The sequence below is a fragment of the Rhizoctonia solani genome, chromosome 7, assembly GCF_016906535.1.
Source record: "Rhizoctonia solani chromosome 7, complete sequence".
Taxonomy (NCBI): domain Eukaryota; kingdom Fungi; phylum Basidiomycota; class Agaricomycetes; order Cantharellales; family Ceratobasidiaceae; genus Rhizoctonia; species Rhizoctonia solani.
Genome location: NC_057376.1, coordinates 513,487 through 535,429, shown reverse-complemented (window position 1 = coordinate 535,429; position 21,943 = coordinate 513,487). Strand labels below are relative to the sequence as shown.

General features: G+C 48.3%; 8 protein-coding genes across 8 annotated transcripts; 3 read left to right on the top strand and 5 right to left on the bottom strand.

The window, feature by feature from the left end:
- Positions 1–377: 377 nt before the first annotated feature.
- On the bottom strand, positions 378–3,398 carry RhiXN_06336 (CHAT domain protein; the record flags this gene model as incomplete). The annotated part of the gene is made up of 3 exons (XM_043326152.1): positions 378–1,172; positions 1,225–3,188; positions 3,248–3,398. 3 exons carry the CDS (start codon positions 3,396–3,398, stop codon positions 378–380), a joined length of 2,910 nt encoding a protein of 969 aa, XP_043181584.1.
- A 1,596-nt stretch (positions 3,399–4,994) lies between these two features.
- On the bottom strand, positions 4,995–6,949 carry RhiXN_06335 (The BTB (BR-C, ttk and bab)/POZ (Pox virus and Zinc finger) domain; the record flags this gene model as incomplete). The annotated part of the gene is made up of 14 exons (XM_043326151.1): positions 4,995–5,113; positions 5,170–5,254; positions 5,309–5,432; positions 5,483–5,489; positions 5,544–5,710; positions 5,759–5,776; positions 5,825–5,845; positions 5,894–5,934; positions 5,983–6,089; positions 6,140–6,417; positions 6,481–6,540; positions 6,596–6,652; positions 6,721–6,856; positions 6,907–6,949. 14 exons carry the CDS (start codon positions 6,947–6,949, stop codon positions 4,995–4,997), a joined length of 1,263 nt encoding a protein of 420 aa, XP_043181583.1.
- Positions 6,950–7,415: 466 nt separating this feature from the next.
- RhiXN_06334 (von willebrand factor type A domain protein) lies at positions 7,416–9,298 on the top strand (the record flags this gene model as incomplete). Its single annotated transcript, XM_043326150.1, has 5 exons — positions 7,416–7,496; positions 7,698–8,476; positions 8,538–8,706; positions 8,760–9,116; positions 9,179–9,298. The coding sequence occupies 5 exons, from the start codon at positions 7,416–7,418 to the stop codon at positions 9,296–9,298; spliced, it is 1,506 nt and encodes a 501-aa protein (XP_043181582.1).
- Positions 9,299–10,069: 771 nt separating this feature from the next.
- RhiXN_06333 (uncharacterized protein) lies at positions 10,070–10,870 on the bottom strand (the record flags this gene model as incomplete). Its single annotated transcript, XM_043326149.1, has 5 exons — positions 10,070–10,183; positions 10,237–10,518; positions 10,572–10,652; positions 10,704–10,785; positions 10,842–10,870. The coding sequence occupies 5 exons, from the start codon at positions 10,868–10,870 to the stop codon at positions 10,070–10,072; spliced, it is 588 nt and encodes a 195-aa protein (XP_043181581.1).
- An 89-nt stretch (positions 10,871–10,959) lies between these two features.
- Positions 10,960–14,181, bottom strand: RhiXN_06332 (uncharacterized protein; the record flags this gene model as incomplete). Its single annotated transcript, XM_043326148.1, has 15 exons — positions 10,960–11,143; positions 11,195–11,226; positions 11,274–11,354; positions 11,407–11,419; positions 11,458–11,527; positions 11,584–11,648; positions 11,700–11,784; positions 11,841–11,907; positions 11,960–12,057; positions 12,108–12,887; positions 12,945–13,052; positions 13,104–13,336; positions 13,454–13,648; positions 13,701–13,892; positions 13,943–14,181. 15 exons carry the CDS (start codon positions 14,179–14,181, stop codon positions 10,960–10,962), a joined length of 2,442 nt encoding a protein of 813 aa, XP_043181580.1.
- Positions 14,182–14,904: 723 nt separating this feature from the next.
- RhiXN_06331 (glycoside hydrolase family 79 protein) lies at positions 14,905–17,860 on the top strand (the record flags this gene model as incomplete). The annotated part of the gene is made up of 18 exons (XM_043326147.1): positions 14,905–15,108; positions 15,162–15,196; positions 15,246–15,301; positions 15,352–15,369; positions 15,431–15,600; positions 15,664–15,750; positions 15,812–15,927; positions 15,979–16,145; positions 16,204–16,263; positions 16,317–16,335; positions 16,390–16,441; positions 16,501–16,537; positions 16,601–16,685; positions 16,741–16,823; positions 16,882–16,901; positions 16,963–17,320; positions 17,374–17,558; positions 17,618–17,860. The coding sequence occupies 18 exons, from the start codon at positions 14,905–14,907 to the stop codon at positions 17,858–17,860; spliced, it is 1,995 nt and encodes a 664-aa protein (XP_043181579.1).
- Positions 17,861–18,819: 959 nt separating this feature from the next.
- Positions 18,820–19,919, top strand: RhiXN_06330 (The BTB (BR-C, ttk and bab)/POZ (Pox virus and Zinc finger) domain; the record flags this gene model as incomplete). Its single annotated transcript, XM_043326146.1, has 2 exons — positions 18,820–19,115; positions 19,181–19,919. The coding sequence occupies 2 exons, from the start codon at positions 18,820–18,822 to the stop codon at positions 19,917–19,919; spliced, it is 1,035 nt and encodes a 344-aa protein (XP_043181578.1).
- Positions 19,920–20,170: 251 nt separating this feature from the next.
- RhiXN_06329 (uncharacterized protein) lies at positions 20,171–21,019 on the bottom strand (the record flags this gene model as incomplete). Its single annotated transcript, XM_043326145.1, has 1 exon — positions 20,171–21,019. One exon carries the CDS (start codon positions 21,017–21,019, stop codon positions 20,171–20,173), a length of 849 nt encoding a protein of 282 aa, XP_043181577.1.
- Between the last annotated feature and the right edge of the window lie 924 nt (positions 21,020–21,943).

The window sequence follows — 21,943 nt, the reverse complement described above, 5'->3', positions numbered from 1 at the left end:
ATCGAATTCAACGGACTGGATCTTCTTCATCGGTTTTGGAGCGGTAACCTGTCGGTACTGGAGATATCTTACGATTTTGGGCACCCATAAATTCAAGTTGCTGAGAGACTTATATGCGCCATATTTTGGAGCAAGATCGATAGCATTTTGCCACATAGTGTTCTATTGTCTTTGGTACGTTAGGTGTAAGTTGCAACTGAAAATTCGGTCTAATAAACCCAACCCACTTCCTCCAAGCGGCAGTACCAGGTATCGAATTCTAGCATACGAGTGAAGTATAGCATACATCTAAGGTACACTAGTTCCAATACTGAATACCTGCTTGTCACTTTTCCAGATAAAATAAAGGTATATTTATGATTTATATCTCTCTTGGGTTAGGATCCCATGTGAATATAAGGTACCCATCGTCCAAATTCGTTCTCCCCAACCCTCTCACGTAATGCTGCAACAGCGTGATGCAACGCCTTACCAGCTTCTCCATTCCCGATCTTTCCACCCTTCATTAATTGTGCATATACCTTATCAGCAACAAACGGTGCGTCCTCGTCCATCACAGACCACATTGTTCCGATCACACTCGCATAGCCCGCCATTAGCATCCCAGAAGCAAGGTGAATTGCTTCATCTGGTAACTCTTCATCTCCTGTGGCAGTTTGGCAAGCTGAAAGAAACGCTAGACCTTTGTTTTTGAATGACCTTTGGGTGATGGATGCAAGATCAAGAGTGCCGTCGTGTAGAAAGAATCCGCTGTTGGTAGGGTCAATGACGCTTTGATGAGCATGGCAAGCAAGGTGGACCCAGTCGTGTTGGTCCATCGCATCGAGTACAGTAGCAGTAGTCGCTTGGCTGCCGATGAGCTGTGAGTACTTTGCTTTGTACTCCACATGGGATTTGACATGTGCAAGTTCTCTAATGGTTCCAGGTAATGAACTGCAGCCCGGGGTGCTCGCTTGGCCAACAACAAGTACACGAAAGGCGTGGTTCCGAGTCGATAAGGCTGGTGGTAAGACGAGTAGAGCACTGAGTGATGGTGTGTAGGAAGATATGACATAGTCAAACACCCTCGATCGTGGTTGTTCGTAGTCACCAGCTGCGTGCAGCGGGAGGAACGATACTGGACCAGTGGGACACCACGTTACATGCGGGAGGCTATCAGTTGAATTATTATTCTAAAGGACAAATATTAATATTCAATCATCCTTAACATCCAGGCGTACGTACTATGTATCCTAGATAATCAAGTACTGGCTTGACAATGTCGTACCAAAGTCCTGTAAGTACGGGACCGATGTCAAAGTCGGCTTCTTCCAACGGACGCCTCAGTCCACGGTCTCTAAACCCTTGATGTTGTAGCAGCTTTTGCATTTTCGAGCAAGCGTGTCTCATTTTCTGTTCAGAGAAATTGGAGAGTGCAAGATGGTGAACTCGATCGTGGTCGGGTAGGACCAAAAGCGCGTCACAGTGACCCGCGTAGCAGTTTACAGCAGCAATAGGTCCGTGCCGAGCAGCCCGCATTAGGTCGTTGCCCTTTATAGGCTGAAGAAAGTCCTTGAACCCAGGCAAAGAATGTACCTCGGCTAATAGATCGCCATATTCCCCAGCAAGACGATGGCGATACTCGGGTGTATTTGGAACCGATAGAGACGGTATAGACCCAAAGTTAACACGATGCAGTTGCTGGGCGACTGATCGAATCCGCTTGGCGAGGACTGGGTGGGATGATTCGAGGTCGTCTAGAGGAGATCGGAGCATTAGGGTCTGATTCCATACCACACAACGTGCGTGCTCCAGCCACTCAAGTGCCAGGTCGTACTCTGAAGACTGGGCGGCAGCAGACGCGGCCCTCACTGCTACTCTATCGGCCAGCAAAAGATCCTGGTATCGCTGAGTGGCAGTAGCCCCAAGCCAGACAAAATGTGGGAGAAGCTCGATGACAGCCTGGAAAGCCTCGATGCAGTTGAGGTGGCTATGGTCGGATGCTAACTTGGCCCACCGAAGAGCATTATTGAATACCTCACGTGGTGCCCCGGTCGATAGCTGTGAGGCTTTCCGAAAAGAAGCGAGCGCTACATTCAAGTAGGATAAATCACCTGTATGCTGATACTGGCCATGGCAAGATATGGCCCAATGCAAGTGTCGTGAAGTCAAATCGGGATGCCCGTCGGGGGTGAGAGCAAGCGCGCGGGAGTTGCACTCGAGCGACGTCTTGAGATCGTCGAATTTTCCAAGTCGCTCGTAGCGGTTACTGTACGACACACCTAAAGCACTGTTTCGCTTTGGTAAGTCCGGATGGTCCTTAGGAGTGAGTGCGAGTGCACGAGACTCGTGCTTGATAGCTCTCTCAATATCTTCGAGTGTTCCCAACTGTCGGTATCGTTCGCCATATGAAGCTCCAAGAGCAGCATGCCGGTCCGGAAAGTCTTCATTATCGAGAGCGAGTGCACGAGATTCGTATTCAATCGCTTTCTCGAGGTCGTTCAGTTCTCCTAGGCGCTCATGTCGATCCCTGTACGACATTCCTAGAGCCGCATACCTGTCTGGTAGGTCGAATTCATCATCAGAAGTGATTTTGAGCGCATGAGATTCATATTTAATTGCATCATCGAGATCGTCGAGTGCTCCAAGCCGCCGATATCGTTCGCGGTATGACGCGCCTAGGCCAGCATACTCATCAGATATGTTCACGCCATGGTCTGGAATAAGAGCCATTGCACGATAGCTGTATTCCATTGCTTTCTCGAGGTCTTCTATCTTTCCTAGTCGTTGGAAACGATCGGTATGCGAACTCGCTAGAATTACATGCCGATTTGACAGATTTGGGTCGTCATTAGGGGCGAGTGTAAGTGCACAGGAGTTGTGATAGATCAGTTTATCTAGATCGTCGAGCTTTCCTAAGCGTCGATATCTACTTCTATAGGACCCTCCTAAAGAATTATGCCGGTCACACAGATCTGGGTCGCCTTCGGGAGTAAGTGAAAGTGCATGAGTGCCGCATTTAATTGATTGATCTAGGTCACTAAGTTCTCCCAGGTACAGAAACCAATTTTGGTAGGAGACTTCTAGAGCGGAATATCGGTCTGGGAGCCTTGGGTCGCCAACAGGGGTGAGTGCGAGTGCACGAGAGTCGAATGCAATCGATTTTTGCCAATCGTTTAGTTCTTCGTATGGGCCCGGATATGATACCTCTAAAGAGGTGTGGCGGACTGGAAAGTCTGGATCGACGTCGGGAGCGACCCACGCGCACGAAAATTGCACTCGATCGATTTAATAAGATCATCGAGCTCCCCCGATCGATCGTATTGATCTTTGTACGACACGCCCAGCGCAGAGTGTCGGATTGCCCGGCGGGGGTGGCCTTTTGGAGTGAGTATGAGCGCGCGAGTCCTATATTTCATGGATTTCTCGAGTCGTCAAGCTCTCCCAGGTGTCGATATCGCCTAGTGAATGACGTCCCCAGTTTACCCAGCCTGCATGGGAAATCTGGATGGTTTTCAGGTGTTAGTTCCACCGCACTGACATGATATTCAATCGACTTTTCTATGTCGTCCAGGTTTCCATGCTGTTTGAATCGATGTCCGTAATATACTCCGAGGCACGAAAGCTGAGCCGGCAAGCGTCGTCTACTCGGGGTTCGATTCAGTGCATGGTTTGCGTATCTGATTGCTCTATTCAAGTCATACAGTTCCCTGAAAAGCCGGAATTGTTTAAAGTGGAATTTGCTCCGCTTTAATAAGCGTTTGTAACCTATGCTGCCTCGCGTGAAGGTACAGGAGAGCCATTCAACCACTCTCGAGCTTACCTAAGCATTGTAATCGACCTCCCATCAGAGAACCGGTATTTTAACCTGGTTCCGTTTTTGTGTCTCGGTGTCCTGTTATTGCCACCAAAGGTCTCTCGACGCGTTTGGCTGTATCTCCTGGTATTAGTCTATATGGCTGTTGGAAGGTCGGTTCGGATTGGGTATATCTCGCTCTACCCTACAGTGTTGGTGGTAGATGTATGGAAGAATATCGAAGTGTTCGAATTCTTGAAAAGGCTATCAGGTGAGATGAACCGGGAGCAATCCCCCTGAGCACTCTTTAGGCCATTTCCCGTCCACCTTCCCCCCGTATTAATACACGCAACAATGCGGTCAGCTGCTAGAGTGGCCCTCCACGCGTCGCGGGGCTGGTGTTTTACACTCACACTTCTGTGACCTTATGCCACTATGTATTGCATATCGTGTTGAGACCCCTTGGACTGCTCTGAATCGACTGCCTTTATATGTGGGTAACGATACATCGTCCTCATCTTTGCGGAGCGAGCCAACGCGCTTGTAGTTGCTTGTGGCCGGTATATCAAGGGTGCGCATTTGCATACCTGAAAACGGACACTGATGGCTCCATACCGAAAGAAAGCATCAGGAGCGAAACGGCTAGGGTGGTGGCTGACAATGTGTACCTTGTGTCACGAGTTTGTTGGGATGGTCCGGAGTAATCGCTGTCATCGCCTGATTTAATACGCCCACGGATTCCTGCCAGGTCGAGTGTTGCATATATGCGCACCGTTTAAAGTGCGATCAAGCTCAAGCTCTCGAGGACCACTCAGCTTTCCGGTCTCACATCTATCCATTCCGTGGCACACCATAACTAGAATACAGCATAGAGCAAATAATCCACCCCAGACGAATGAAAACGAAACTGAATCTCAAGCAGAACTCGTCCCCGCGAGCGCGCTCGTAATATCCCTCGACATGGATCTGCCCTTTTTCTCTTTCTCCGGTCGAAGGGTGCAGAATAAAAAATGGCGTCGAGATCCACCGGAGGTTGTGGTCACCCTCGTAGCGCCGATTGCATTTTCATTGGAACCGCTGGATGGGTATACTTAGTCAGAGGGAGGGGCAAGTGCTGTTTGAGAGCGCAAGATTGCTTACCGTAGTCCAATGGAGAACATTCGATCGAATACTACGAATGGATAAATCGAGGTGGGGGAATGGATCGAGCGAGAGATGCTTACACGTAGCGACCCATGCTTGGCAGTAGTTTGACAAGCGAGGTGGTAAGGCTAAGGGGAGGACTGACGCCTTCCAATTGGCGTAAATACCGGAATACCATGGACGGCTGGGCGGGACCTGTGTTATGGATATCAACAAAAAGATGTAAAGTCAAAAGTCAAGTAGGTACCTACCGAACCGGAACAAGGCATGATATCCCAGTCTCCATTTTTCTTCGAGTTGACGAGCACAGTTGGAAGGATCAGGGCATGTTAGAGACTATAGGAGGGTTGAGCATGGGCTAACGAGAGTATTTTGCCCCGCGAAACTCACGCATTGGTATTCTCTGGCAATTGGGACGAGCCCAAGTTTCAATACGCGCTCCAAAAACCAATTTCGGCGTTTCTCAAGCTTCAACAAGGTCTCCTGCGATAGGGTCGACAACTCCGCCTCGGACCTGGAGCACAATTCAGCAAATCACCTCGGGTTAATAAGAATCGGCTTTACCATCCGCCTGTAGACCAAGTAGTTCAGCTGCAAGTCTCACACTACAGAGGTTCCGACGCACCTGGATTATCCAACACAAATCGACTGCTCTCCCTATAAAGCTCCTCATGTTCGAATAGTTCGGCTATTCGCATTGCCTTTATAGGTTTTCCAGCAGCATGAGTAAGAAGAAACTGCAAGCATGCGGTCTGCAGCGAAGGAACGACGAGTTTGTGAGATATATTCATTCTGGACTGAAATTCAGTAGACCCTCGAAGTTGACTGATTCAGACTTACAATCCTTCTACGTTATTCCTAAGGAGCTAGTGAGTCATTGTTTAGGCGCATTTGAACATAACTCACCATGCAACCGTACACTCTAGACTGGCAAGATAGTTAGGACAAATTATTGCTACTCGAATTCCAACTTACTGGGGGTATACAAATTTGAGAAAATCGTGAAATATGCCAGCCTGAAGACCATCAGTCGTTTGTGAGCAAAGATTGTTGTTCATGCTCACCTTTTCCTCCTTGAGTTGTATTACCGCGTCCGGAATAGGCTTGGACCGCCTTTTACTCGTTCTTGAGAGCTCTGGCGCGGTTTTGGATCGAGCTCTACCAGTTCCAGCTAACAACTCCCGTCAGTTCAGATCCCAAAAGGCATCCTAATCAACACACATTCAGAAGCACCTTGTAATTTCTTCAAGGACTCCAGCCGCTCCTTTTCCTTGTTCTCGGCCAGTTCCCCGTCACTTTCGTCCGCGCTGCTGAGTTCGGTATCAACGTCTGTTACACGAACACAGTCGGAATCGATTTCGTCTGAAGGATGGGGCATGGTTGATGTAGCAGGGGCGGTTTGAGAGGGGTGGGCCGGTGAAGGCTGGGAAGGGGGTTGAGAAATGGTGATGATAGAAGAGCAAGAAGTTCGGTTCTTGCTAGCAGAGGTCTCTGCCCAGCTACGGGGCAGAAAGAGAGATATCAGACAGAGTTTCTGGTGTACCTAGACGGATATACCATACTTTCCACTGAGCACAGCCTCGAAGAACGGAGATGCGAACATCAGAATATCCTTATGCGCCCTGTGATCAATGATTCATTTCATAGCTGGTAAATGAGCTCGGTGCCGCATCTTACCAGAAAGTGGTAGTCTCGACGATAATCTTGACAGTTCCTACATAACTTGCGTCTCGTCTGGCGGAAGGAAACCACAGAACATGAGTCATCGAGCGCCTGCTGCCACCAGTGGGCGTAGAACATACCGAAACGTAACATCAACATCAATGGGCTCTGTATCGGCGTTCTCGTCAGATACATCAACTTCGTCAATATCCTCGACCTCTGCTTCTTCGAGTAGCCATGGCGGACTAGAGGAGGACCGGGGGAATATAGCAGAAGCTGCGGCGTGGGTTTCGGTAGGAACAAGGGCGGTCAACGTGTTGACGAACGGCTACTGCGTGCAATAAGAATGTTTGCTGGGTTTGAAGACATTCAAAAGAAGCGTGATATGTACAGGCAATGGGAAACTTATGGCTGGTCGTGGGCGAGTACTGGTCCTATCCTGCTTTGTCAGCCGCACCCTCGTCGATCAATAGAAGCACCCCACTGTGATCATACAAAGACTCTGCTCCCAACCCCGACCATTGCCCAAGTTCTGTGGAGAAGACCCGAGTCTATGATGGAAGGCCTTCTGCTACTATAACGTCGGAATCTATACCCTATACAGAAGCACTAGACCACATGGCCACTGTACAATGTTCACGAGGAAAACACATGAGGGTATGTCTATGACTATATGGCCCCTACTTTCAGCATTTCACTGGCACTCTTGCATAGGGAACAGTTGCTTGCATACGTCTAAGAAAGACAAAGAAATGAATGGCCTTTGACCACACATACAGAATTGTGCTGGAAAATAACTTGCACTCGTTGGTGTTTTAGTTTAACTTATCAGATAATGCCAAAGTTTGTGCCTTCCTTTCCTTTTTCGTCCCTCTCACTGGACGCTGATAGTCAACGGCATGTCGGCCATAAGAAGGTTTATCACCGATCCCCAGTCGCCCATATCCAGATATTACAGCATTCTTGGCCCTCGCCGCAACTCCTTAGTCCCAACACTCGTTCCTGACCTCAACAACCGTACCCATATACATATATACCAAGCCATCATTCATTGATACCAGCACAAATCCTAACCCATGGGCCAAAACTCTTCGCAATCTACTACTGATCCTGTCAGCCCCGGGTCAATCTCCGGTCCCATGCCTCTGGGCAGTACCACTGCGGTGGAGGACAACCGCGCTCAGCATCCGGAAGCAGTAGTCGACTAAGGAGAGACAGACGACGGAGCAGATCCATTACACCTTCCTCGCCCTCCTCGCCAACCCTCCCGCACGCCAGCCTAAGTCACAACTCGAGGGCTCCACCGCGCCGGGATTCGGTTTCCACAGTCAGCACCGCACCGCCACCTTACACCGCAGAACCTGCTCGCAGAGAAGTCCAACTTGCCGAGGCTCCACCCCCACCTGTCCCGCCACGGGACTACCCCGGAGCATCTTCATCTTCGTCATCGTCGAGTCCACGTAATTATGGATACCCTCGAGAAAAGAAGGGGTCCATTAGTTTTGGTCAAGCCGGGGAGACTGTCCAGTCGTCCCACCAACGTACCTCCTCGCACTCGATACTCGTCAGGCCATCTACGCGGCCCATGTCTCAAGGACCAAGACGCCCAATGCCCGGGTTGATTTCAACGGCTCCACCACCCATGCCTGGCGGTTTCAGAGCTGAAATGCTCGCGATGGAGGACGGGAGACGAGCAAGCGGTGACTCGGGTATCGATTGCGATAGCCCTGAGGATACCGAATTCCCCAACACTAGCGGCGAGCATGGTCCGATATTTGACACGGAGCGGAGAGCTCATGCTCAGGGGAGGAATACCACAACTTGGGATCGCGTACATACACCTGTGGTAGTGTCGAGTCGAAGAGGGTCCAAAGAGGACCCGTTGGACATGCTAAGGTGCGATTTACGTATTTCTATTCTGCATATGGTTCGTCCCGACTGAGGTTCCGAATTCAAGGCGCTACAAGACCGTGATGATTGTCGACGACTCGAGTTCGATGGAGGGCACTTCGTGGACCGAGGCGCGAGAAGCCCTCGCAGGACTTGCGGATGCGGCCGCGAAATACGACCAAGAGGGAATCGATGTGCATTTCTTAAACGACGAGCGTGTGGGTATAAATATGAAGGTGCGCCAGTGCCCCAAGCCCCACCCTCATATACGCGCTAACATGTACCACAGAATGGCGTTGAAGTTAAACGGCTGTTCGACTATGTTCACCCAAACGGGATAACCCCCACCGGCGAAAAACTCGAACAGCTTTTGCTCGCATATATGGACCGGCTCGAGCGTGCGCGAGAACAGGACCCGGAAGGAGAGTTCAAGTTGATTAAACCCATCAATTTTATCGTAATCACGGACGGCGCACCAACGGATGATCCTGAAAGCGTTATAGTGTCCATCGCACGACGGCTAGATGTGGGCCACTTTCCGTTGATGCAAGTCGGGATCCAATTCGTTCAAATCGGAACAGCAGAGGACACTGCCGAAGCTCTACGTGAACTCGACGATGGGTTGGCACATCAACACGGAATTAGGGTAATGCAACTTTATGTTTCGCTCTTCCGCCCGTTTTTGTGCTGAGAGTTTGCATGTCACAGGACATGGTGGATACCACACCCTACACAGGATCCGAATTTAATACCGATCTTTTGGTCAAGATTCTCCTGGGAGGTATCAATCGGCGTGTGGACCGGTACGGTGCTGCCGCCGTTGTCTGATGATGACCAGCTCACGACGTTTTTGTGCCATTATACTGTATATCGCTCCGCTAATCTCCAGTTCGTCCGATCTCTCTTAGCCCCTGTGCCTCAACGGCCTTTTACAGACCGCCGCCTTTTCGGACGAGCGAGGATGCATTTCATTCAACTCATGTAACATCATTCAACGTTGTAGGGTCCAGGGAATAGACTTCAATATTCCTACTGAAAAATAACGATAGAGTGCTAAATTGCGACCTGACCCAACTATAGATGACGTAGTTCGTTGATTGGCTATCTGATGATTTCTTACTCAGATGGCCTGGCTTTTTGTTACCATACTTGATATCTCTAGCGGCTTCAGCCGAAGCAATTACTTGGACTCAATCTTGGTCGTCTCAAATAGAGCCTCCCAGCGCCCGGAAAGTTGGTCAGCCCCCATGCGTCCCAGAACCTCGCCTTCACTGCGGCGTAACAAAACTATGAATTTTAGCGTGTTTATGAAAAACATATTTTGCAATATGGTATCACCTGAAAACGGCTATTACAGTAGGCATTGCTCAGTATACACTAACATCTACTTGAAGCTCTACTCATTTTCAATATGTTGGCCTTCCAAAGTGCTTGTGCTGAGTCAAGTAGAACCCCAACAATATAATTCGGACATTAACGGTGCATTCTTGAAGCATCCAACGCTACAGAATAATATACAAATCGAGAATCCAATCGAATACGTACTTTGAAAGAAAATGACCGATAGTAAAAGTTAAAACGAAGCACGGACATGCTGTATTAGACCGAACGACCCAGGTGTTTCAATTCGTACTCTTCCTTCCAGCGACTATAACCCTCTAGAGGGATAACCCCACACAGCTCTTTTGTGATGAGATGAATCTGGTCCAATGCCTATACAACCGGGTCAGATCTGTTATTTCCATCAGCTGCTTGGAATTACTCACATGGAGCAAATGAAAGGCGGCTGACACTCCCGTGGCAAAAGTCGAGTACTCCATTGACATGAGCTTTTGACCGGTCAAAGGTTCATTGGTAACCGGTGCAGATTCGGCAGCGTCTTCTCCATCGATCCGGTCGAAATGCTTGAATCTTTCACCAAGCCTGCGAGTCTGGTCGTCGTGGTATACCGAGCGATCCAGCAAGTTAGACGGCAATACATCATGGACTGGATGGCCAGTTTCCAGCGACATGGATATTATACCGAAAATAGCCATAACGTCAGATATCTATGTTTTTCAGAATTAATCACTAGACTGTTACGACTGAATATTGCACCCACAAGATTCGGGTTCAAAAACGATGTCTTGTGTAACAACCGGTGCCTCCATTTTGGCGAGAGCACTGAGAGGGCACCAGCCAGCTGAAATAACTCTTCAGTCAAAGTGACTAGCAATTAGCGCTTATCACCCACTTGAATCAGGTCAGACAACATCTTGGATTGAATTTCCAGCAGCTTCTCGTAATGTTCAGCTGGCCAGCCACCACGGATATTCCTGAAGTATTAGGTGAGAACACTGATCAGGTCCAATTAGCGTGAATTGACTCTTACCTCTCCCACTTGATTGTGGCCATCTGCATCTTTTGTGCACTCAATGCACCCGCAACAGAGATTAGTTTGGCCCTGAATACGGGTTGCCATTTTTCATAAGGGCGAGAGTTTGGCTTGTTTAATTCGAGGGATCCTCTTTATCAGCTTTCTCGTCCTCCGCTTCCTCTTCAACCGTCAACCAAGATGAAATAAGTAGCCCGTAAAGCTGAGAAATCTGAGATACTGTGGAGCAGTTCCCAAGCGAAGCGCCTTTCGGCTTGACTGTGGAGGTAGAATCATCATAATAAACGAGGCAGCGAAGCCTGCGGCAGAAATTGAGCTTATATGCCTAGAATATCAGTGATGTGACGAACCAACAAGACCAGGACAACCCTCTCCAGAAAATCTACAATTTTTGTCAGAGGAGAAACCAAAAGGGAAATAAGCACCTACTTCATAACCGTATCCTGGGTTTCCTTGGGATGGCAAGTGGGTATCTATCCAAGAATAGCCCACAACAAGAACCGAGGTAACCTATTGCTCATGAATAAGAAAGACGTAATAATAGTTCAAAATCAAAACTCACACTGAACATGATACTTTCTACCACCGTTGAGTCCAGAATAGACGTGCGAACAACATGGGAATTATAAAAACGCCAAACGCAGCCGCTATGCCATACGGGTTGCCCAAACCATGACCACTACCTTCATTTCCATTGGAATATCAGACAGGTACAGGTCAAACGAGCGCGGAAACATACCAATGTACCAGATCAACATGCCAATGACACCTCCACCCACGGTACCCAATATTCTGGCAACAAATCTATAACTTTGTCAAGATTGCATTCCTCCAGAAGGCTAGAGAATAGCCTACTGTCCGATTTGGTCCGACATATACATGCTCAAACCAAACTGTGCCATAATAAGTGCCCAAAGGCCCTTCTCGTTATATGTAAACTCTGGCCACGAAATCAGCACAACAAAAATGAGCTGCAAGAGTCAAATCTGAACCAACCTGCACTGGATTTGAAAATTTGGGGGAGCCAGAGAGCGATAGTGACAATGGTATACTTGATGGCAAACTGTCTCATACAATCGTCAGCACCCTTACTGTGCTGAGTCAGGCATACGTACGATTGCCTCGTTAGTCCTAAAAAAGTGCCATATTGACCAAACCGCGAATGTCAGGTTTTGTATTATACCCTTGGGAGGACGTGCATCAGGGTCACGTCCTATAAATAAGTTAGTGGACTGAACGTTATAAGCGAATCTTGCAACTCACGATACATCCTCGAATACTGATCATCCTTGCCGGGTTCGGGCATCGGATTCACGTCCCCCTGAACTGGTGCTGTTCCTTCTTCTCTTCGAAGCAAGTTTGCTATTTTCCGTAACCCCGTAGGAGCCCACAGCCGATTTCGCTTACGCTCCTCCATAAGCTTGATCAACTGATTCATCAGAGCAATTGTAGCTTCGGTAGTCCAGCACAAATTTGACTCGAACACAAAGCAAATGAATAGCGGTCGAAACGAGACGGTAGGTCGGCCGCGTTCATCGAGCAGCTTCCCGGAGACAGAGTCTATGGCGTCAGCGAGAGGCTGGACGATTGTAATTCGTCCAGATTCTTTATAAGTTGCCAGGGCTTCTCGGAGGGCCTCGCGTGCAGAGCGCAAGTTATCAAGGGGCTCTCTTTTCACCGAATTGTAACGTCGGCCGTTGACATCCCGAACGGCCGCCGACATGCTTTCTAGTCCTTTGGAAAGAGATTTGCGTAGGTTGACAGTGGCAGAATAAACGATAGGGATCATCTCGGATATATGCGTATGTTGAGAGACTTCTAGAGCTGTAATGTGGCCACGAACGTGCAGGAGTCTATGCGTATCCTGTACCCGTAGAGTCAAATGCTTTCCCTTGGACTTTTTCGGCGTTTGGGCTCCATCTGGGGCGTCAGAGGCATTGCCGGAAGTTGTCGTAACCCGTGAAATAGTATTGGATGGGAACGAACCGTCCGTCCGTGTGGAGAGATGATGGCTGTATTGTGCAGTAAATGATGAAAGACCTCCTATAGTCTCAATAGGATAAGCAACGTATTCGGACTATGGTGGCTATAGAAACGTACGGGCCCGTGTAAGAAGCGCCCGAAGAGGTAGCTCGAGTCCTTGAACGTCAGCGGCACTCCACCTCCCGTGACTAAACTCCAGGTTCAACATGGGAGTCTTGGCGGTAACTAAGGAATTCTCAGCTTAGATCAATTTTACGGTTGAAGTTATGCACATACATGCTTGAAACGCCGCAAGAATTCCAGCTTGAATGCCATCTACCCGAGACAAAGTATTTCCCTCTGTATCCATGTCCAATTGTTCTAGATTGTCGGTGAGTACTTTTTCTTGCATGTCTACGAGGCCCTTGACTAGATCCAAAACTCCCGCGTAAGACTCGAGCCACTCATGACTCAACGTTTCGGGGAAGATAAGCACAATAGTTACGAGGCCGACGGCGAGATAGATAGAACTTGAAACGAGAAATGTCTGCAAAATCAGGTATTGGCCTGAAGGGAAAAGCGGTCCGTATGACTTTGGGCGAGCCTAAGAGGTTCAAACGGAGCAGATATTCCAAAAAATCACTCACGCATATAACATCCAAGAAAATAGTTCCAAAAATGCTCGCAAGGTCAGTTTCGGGGACTTGACTCGCATCAAGGCTAAGAAAAATGCTCCAATGGCAAGGAAAACTCCGAAAACCACGGTGGATCGAGGATCAAGGAAATCTCCTCGGAAAACTGCCTTGCGGAAATATGCATCCGGGTTGGCCTCGTTCGTCGCACTAAATGGATAAGCTCAGTGGAGCATTCAGGTACAGTCGATATTTCACTTACGCTTGCTGGGTTGAGAGCAACGCACGACCCAGGAGCACCTGATCACGAGCCTGTAATGCCGCGGCCATCGCCGCGCTTCCCCATGCCCAGCCTAGCAAGCAACCAATCATAAGAGTGAACATAGCGAAGAAGTACATCTGGAATGCCATAGCCGGAGGTGCAATGAAACTTGCCAGAGCGGCGAAGAATGCGCTGGGATTCGTTTGAGAAAGTATTTCGAATCCAAGCGATAAATTACATACGCATTACCCATGACTGGTAAGGTTTTGTTCGGTAGGATGAGAATGAAGCAAACCCATGTTGCAACCCAGCACCTCACAAGTAGCTTCCAGCTACGTCTACGCGAGGCCGCCTTAGATGCCCATTCAGGTATAAGTTTCATGGCCTTTGGTGATTTAGGAGCTGACTTTTCAGGAGAGTTATTGGCCAAGTCAAGTTTTACGCGCCGGGTAGGCGAGCGGGATGGAGAGCTCGCGGACATCCCTACGACTGCACGTTATATACTCTTAGCTGTGCTCTCCTTTGCACGTATGGACGATGTACTTACCTGCCCGGAACTCGAACACCGGCCTCAGGAAGATGTGGGAGGGAGTGAAACCAGTGGACCTAACTCAAAGTGAATTGCAGATGAGGAATTGCACGTCACGGAGGGCCCTGAATGGGAGCCGAGATTTTGAATTGATTAAGTGATGGTGATCACACGTGACGACATTCCTCGGTTTTTGACTTTTAATCTTACTCGACGGACGCTCAGCGAAAAGCAATCTGATTTCCCTTCCATCACTTTGGTGCACCATGACCTCACGACGCGGCACTGCGAGCATGCATGCATGAAGCAGCTGCACACCTCATCTAATCGCCCTATATTTGGCACGCACCTTGGCCTTCGTCGATGACCCAGTCACTAGATCCTTAAAAGATAGTTGTGTACTGCTGCATACAAGGAGGCAGTTTCAATTATGCGAAACCTTTCACCCTAAAAAAATCCTTTATAATGCCCATAGAAACGTTCCCAAGGTCAGATCTATATATGTTGCCGTAAGCCGTTGGAAGGTCGAGTTGACAAATTTAACTGCGCTGTGCCTCGAGTTGCCCAGCCGATGAGCCAAGTCGCACCAAAAATATCTCACCAGTACTGCGGACTATTCCTGGAAACTATATAAATCAGATCACGACCCCTGTGAATTTGAACACTCCTCTGAACATGCTTACTTCCCAGCTTGTTGTTTTGGCCTGCATTTGGGCTCAACTGGCGGGCGCGGTGACTATATACAATGTTAAAACGACGAAGGCCATTGCTACGTCTGATGCATACGCTGCCGTCGCGACGCTTGCTGCGTACGACCAGACTGTGCTTACATCCCCGTCTCCTCCGAGTCCAGCAATCACAAACAACTTTCTAGTACAAGTAAGTTATCCACCCTGATTTTTCGAGTAGGAGCTTAAACAACCGTACATAAGCTCTATCCTGGCTCCATGAGTGGGTTATCCATCAAGTAAGCTGAATGTTTCCTACTTTCTTCAAGTCTAACAACTCCATTGCAGACAGTCTGGGGCTTTCATGGGATTCTCGATCGAACTGTCCGTAGTTCAAACAACCTGTGAGTTCTTGTCGCCACTTCGAGGACATGTGTATTAATGTGACATATAGTGGGAAAAAACTCCACCCGTAAGCTGAACCAAGTATATTGCTTGTTCGATTATCCCTGACTTTTACGGACCTTTCACAGACCTATTGGTCCCGTTCCTAAACTACATGGCTAACGTACGGGCCCGAGGAGGCTCTGTTTCCATTCGCGTGGGAGGAAACTCCCAAGATCAATCCTACTTGGTTTCTTCTGACAGCATACCTAACAACGGTGTCATATCCAAGCAGAAGCAGGCGGGCGCTACGACTCCAGTAAGTCTATAGCGCACTGCCATTGCATGTCATAATCTAATTTTAGCTTACACGTTCAATCAGACCGAAACACCTGACGTAGTTTTCTCTTCCGATCTGCTAACCATGATGAAAAACATCGGAGATTTGGTCAATGCCAACTTCTACTTTGTATGAGGATTCTTGAGGGTGCTTTGGGAATTTCGCTGACACCCAATCTTGGTAATCACAGGGTTTGAACTTTTTCAATCCAGATAACGAGACGAATGCTGTTCTTGTTGCCCAGACAGCTGAGAAAATACTCGGTGATAGGTTACTTGGGTTTCAGCTCGGGAACGAGCCTGACTTGTAGGTTTCGAATCGGAGCTTAATCTGTTCGCTTACTGACCTGACGGTAAGGTACGGATCCCATGGCCGCCGTAATTCGTCGTATTCTATGGAGAACTACATGAACGATTATCAGACTATGATTAACGACCTCAATGGAGCATCACTATCCAACAATCAGATTCTCATCGGCCCAAGTACATGTTGTAATTGGAACGAGACCGATATATTTAATTTGGGTAAGTCTTTCAGATTGCTTATCCGATTTTCAATGCCAACAATAAATGAAACACGCAGGTTATTTAACTAATTATGCGGCCAACCTCAAGATGGTTGCAGTTCAAAAATATCCCAATGGTGCAGTTGTAACCTATTTGTTCTCAAATTCTGGCTAACCATTCGCTGTAAAGATAATTGCAAGATCAATGGGTAAGCATATATGCGTTTCCTTTCTCAGGGACTAAGTTAATCGTATGTCGACAGTAATGTCCACGATCCACAGGAAACATTCGCCAGTTATATCGGACATGGAAGCGTACGTTTTGAATAGGTTTCTACAAACCCTCCAAGGAACTAACACCTCTATGCCCACAGGTAACTGGCCTCGCCGCACAATATGTTACTAGCTCTCGTAAGCAGCTATTTGTATATGTTCTTCTACTGTGCCTGATTGGAATTTGTTTTATTTTACTAGAAATGGTTCAAGCTGCTGGAAAGCCGTTTGTGCTCATGGAGACAAATACGGCATCCTGCGGAGGGTTCCCAGGTATTAGCGACAGGTACGTCCCGAAAGGGGACATCTTCAACACTGATTCATGTACAACCTTTCATTAGTTTTGCTGCTACTATGTGGGCCGCGGATCTTGGATTTCAATTCGCGTTCATCAATTTTTCCCAAGTCCTATTACACGTCGGTGGTATGTGTCCTATCTATTCAAATTGTATCTCAAACTAAAGTACAATTATGAACTGCAGGTCAAGACACATATTACAACGTAAGTTTTTTTTGAAACGATTCATAGGTAGCTGTTCAGACGAGGAACACATTACTTCCAGCCTTTTACACCTCCTCCTACGAACCTTTCCACCAGTTTCGGGTGGACTACGGGTGCAGTATATTACTCAGCCCTCCTAATTGCCGAAGCGTTTGGGCAATCAGGCAACGCACAAATCGTGGATCTATACTCAAACGGCAATAACGACCTTACGCCCGGATATGCCATCTATGAAAACGGAAACCCCGTCCGCGTTGCACTATTCAATTACATCGATGATGCATCTGGTGCCAACGACTACACTGCCAACATCGCTATCGGTGGGCAACAGACAGGACAGTCAAGCACAACGCCTTCGTCTGTTCAAGTCAGGTATATGCGTGCTCCCAGCCTCGGTTCACACAATGTGACTTGGGCAGGTATGAAAATTGATCTGATTTAATTCGATTGACTACTACAATGACATCGATAGGTCAAGCTCTGGGAGGGGAATTGGGATCTGACGGTCGGTTGGAAGGTACCCAAGAGACCGTTACTATTCAGTGCGATACAACTGCACAAACATGTGCCATTCCTGTCAAGGCACCTTCGATCGCTCTGGTCTTCCTCACAAGTGACGCCCTGACAGAGTCTTCCCCAGATGCTACCGTAACTCAGGTCAGTCGACTGTTTCCCCACTTAATTAAAACTCGATCTCACCGTTATTGTTCTTGTAGTCATTCCCGACAACTGCTGTTACTAACAGGCCTAACAAAATTACCGTTTCCGTAGACCCGTCAGTGCTTGCCAACTCCAACGGCCGTGGTGCTGCTGAACATGACTTACTTGGATCTACGAGCGAAGGAAGTGTAAATTCAGCCCCCGCGCAAATGCAAGCCGGAGCTGCCGCTATATCGGCTACCTTCGTAGCATTAAGTGCTGCACTTTTCTTATTCTCTACTGGGGGTTTCATTAGATAATTGGACACCCGCTAACATGATTTTTTTTTTTTTTTTTTTTGCTTCATCATCATTGCACTATCATTGCATTCCTCTCGTGGACTTTTCGTACAATTGCTTATCATAAATATTTTAGATATCAGTTTTGAACAAATACATAGCATTTGTTACATCACAGTATCGGATGAGACTGGATACCAAAAAGTCTTCCCTACCTATGGCTAATGAATGAGTTACTGTTTTTGAGTTTTCATAAGATGCATATGGATGAAATCGAATGCAGCTGGACGGGCAGATAGGACGTCGACTGGGCACAATGTTCAACGTATCTTACTATTGCACGTCTTTTTCTTGAGGTTCTGGGCCTTGCGTTGAATCCTGGCGCTACAGGTATCTAGTTTGCTTTGTGTGGGGTATCAAACGATTCAAGCGACCCTCGTCAAATGCAAATAAGTTCCACGAGGCCCAGTGTCACCAACCACCACGATCGAGGCAGCCAATGTTACTTACCTACGTCATGTTGCGGTATAGTGTGGGCTTATGATGCGCAAAAGGGTGTCCCTATAGTTTGGTGTTGGCCAGAATTCTGCGCTTGCTCGGTTGCCGGAGTTCCGAATCTCCACCAAGCAGCCCTGGACCTGACTACCTCGGTCACCCCAGATGGTCGCCAGCCTAGCTAGGCCGTATCTTTACGTAGCGGCTATCCATTTGCGAACACTGAGGGATTTGTTATGACGCGACACTAGCAGCACCGTGGCGTGATATACCCGATGTCAGCAAAAAACACGGTCCAGTTGCCTTTGAATTCATCCTTCTTCGTTTCCAAGTATAAAACTATCATTCACTTAGCGACCCCTCGCCTCTTATCTACCCCTCTAGCATTCTTTTCCATCATACCGTCATCGTAGACTTGGCTTGGTTGGCGAAACCGGGAGCCTATACTCAACGATATCTCGACTGACTCCCTCGTAACCACAACTATGTACGACCTCTATCCATCCGCGTCTTCTTCGACACTCGACACTAGGAGCTACAACTTTCCTGACGGCGATATCTCTCTCCTAGTCGAATCTACATCCTTCCGAGTTCATAGGGACAAACTCATCCAGCATTCACATGTTTTTGACGACATGTTTATTGTTGCACACCCTGACTCTGGGCTAGACGACCATGACGATGAAGAAATTTACCAGCAAACTCCAAACGTGTCGGTACGAATGCCCGATACTGTAGAAGAGTGGCGTCTTGTCTTTAGCGTCCTATATCCCCCAAAAGAGTAAGTCGAGTTCGGCCCGCTCTTCATCATACCTAAATATACTTACGCCTGGACCTGATACTCAGCCGAGCGCCAATATCTTCGATCGCGTCGCTCCGAGACATTGCCGTTGCTCTCCGCATGGCTGAAAAGTACGATGTTGCGCAGGTTCACAGCTGGGCAGTTGCGCATTTTGCGCACAGATATCCCATATCTCTGTCGTATATATCAAGCGGAGATACTTTACTCGAACCGGCATGTTTCGCATTAAATCTGGCAAAGATGTACAATGTCTCTTCGGTCTTACCTTCGATCTTCTTTGCTCTGGCGATAACCGAGTGGCACCTGTCACCATCCGAACTGAATGACCGTCTCTCCTCGTGGCTCGACCCAAAGGATACTGAAAAGATTCTGGCCGGGCGAAATATACTTTGGAAAAGAACATTGATCGTGCGACATGAGGCCGAATCACGACAGTCCAGCCCAATGCTCGAGCCGTACTGCACTTCTCCTGGTCCTACGGGGCATATTCCGGGTCCAACATATACACGCGCAGCCAAATCATGTCGAGATATATTGGGCGAACGTCTTCGTGAAGCGCTCGGAATGGACTCCAGAACAAAGTTATCAGGGGCCCGTGGGGTCAAAGGTGCGCCTGGGCGAACACTACTCGATGCACTGCAAACTCTCGAGGAGATGGACGATCTAGATATCGTCGTATGGCCGAGCCCAGTATGCCACGTCTGTAGCCTGGTACATTCCCGATGGGTAACACAAACGAAGGCTCGAACGATTAGGGATATGTTGGAGGCTTTCCAAGATTGAACCAGTCTCATGACATGTATTCACGATACCCTAAAGCTTATGACCACAACTCTATTGTAAATCAACACATACTCCTATCGTACACTACGTTTTCTTATTCGGTATAGAGACTTCGTTAATTGCTATTTATCTGTTTCGAACCATTGTAACAAACGCGAAGCGGTGGATTCGGAGCTACATTAAGTATACATGACAGGGTAATAAATATAAAGTCAAGATAAGATTTCCTCCGCGGTATTCAAAGAGCCCACCTACGCAGAGCGAAGATACAGGACCCAAACCTCCGGATGGAGGCGTTCGTCCTGGACGCGAGAAGTAATGAAGTCTTGATCGACTCCAAGCCCAGCAAAAACGGTTCGACTCCCTGCCCAATCGACACGGAGGACTCCCTGATTATGCCTGTCTTTGCCTGACGAGCTCTTAACCTCCTTCGTCCATGTCTCGGTCAATTTTGCACGCTCTTTCTCGCCGCAAGCCCAGTACTCGGATTCGGCGAGCGGGCGATGAAGTTCTTTCCAAATACTGGTAAAGATATCATTGATAGTGATAGCGCCGCCGTCCGGGGATGCGACAGTTATTTGCCAAGGTAGCAGATCTTTGCAGATCAGACGGATGCGGGGCAGGCCAGGAGTGAAGGCCATGGTAGACTCATACTTGGATAGCATATCTTGTCGACCATTGTTCCAAATTACCCGCGCCGTGTCGGGATGGTTGCGGATGTCCCATTCAATGTGGCCAGGTCCACCTCGGTTTCCGTATGCAAGCAGGTTGTGCAGCTGAGGAGGCTCGTCCGCAGGGGGGAGCGCAGTGTAGCCAGCCCATGGGGTGTTGTCAATATACATGATGCGGCCGTGGGGGTTGTTCGGATAATGCGCCGGAGGATAAGCAGGATATCCTGCAGGAACGTGTGCTACTTGGTAGGGTTGCTCATAGGGTGCGTAAGGATAGCCTGGAGGGAGTGCCACAACCTGCCGGCCAGGAGACGGTACAAGATTAGGAATCGCTGGTAGTGCGCCACCAGTCGACTTGCGACGTGGCCGACGGGCTGAAGGGCCTGGAGCCAGTGTTGGCATGGGTGGCATACCTGGCATAGTAGGCATTATGAATAGAATGTGTAGTGGTGGGAGGGAATAGAGGCTCTCTCAGTAGCTAGAATATTTAAGATGTTTGATGAATTCTGATGGATGCACGCGGCCATTGGCCCTTATATATGCGCATATTGGGAGAGTTCCCCTGAGGCGCCCAAGAAGGAATGACTCGCATCGATCTCGGACGTGGTTACACCCAATTCGGCTATTGACAAAGGCTGTGGCAACTCGAGAACTTGAACCTGGTGTCACATGATCTCAGCAGCGCTTGGTAACCGCGGTGTTGTCGTTAGACACAGTAAAAGTAGCAGCTGTGACAATGGAGCAGTTAAATTTTGGACAATGCCAGGCACCATGCGAGTCTACACAGCAATGGCGTACAGCATCTCTGGCTATTTGATCCGAAGATCAATGCTATGCCGCAGGTATCATGCTGACCATGTCCCCCAAGGATAGAGATGCACACTTGCGATTGGTCACCGAGTGTGATTAAATTGACCAAACCTGTGACTCGGCTGTATGTGGGAGCCCGAGCTAGATGCCAATGGAGCAATAGTAACCCATAATCAGTTACGTACACGTATCCCACGATCATGCGTATGCAACTGGGCATGAGTTGTGGAGGTGGCGTCGATAGGTATCTAATTTTATTGACATATAGAATGAAAGGCGGGAGGCCTACACTTGAGTGAGTTCTTCAAATGTTGAGATCTGGAGTGACTATTTCTAAGCCCAATAAGTCGAAACAACCATCGCAGAATGCTCTAGACATCAGTCAGCCATCAATGTTCAAATACTATCATTAATCTAGCCCGCGGGTAGAGCACGAGGAAAAACACTTCGCAGGTGGCGCCGGCTTTGCATTGTCAAATCAGCTTGAGCTCGAGTGTATCAAGGACAGTTGTGAAGTGGCAACAATACTTTGTTTAATTCCAA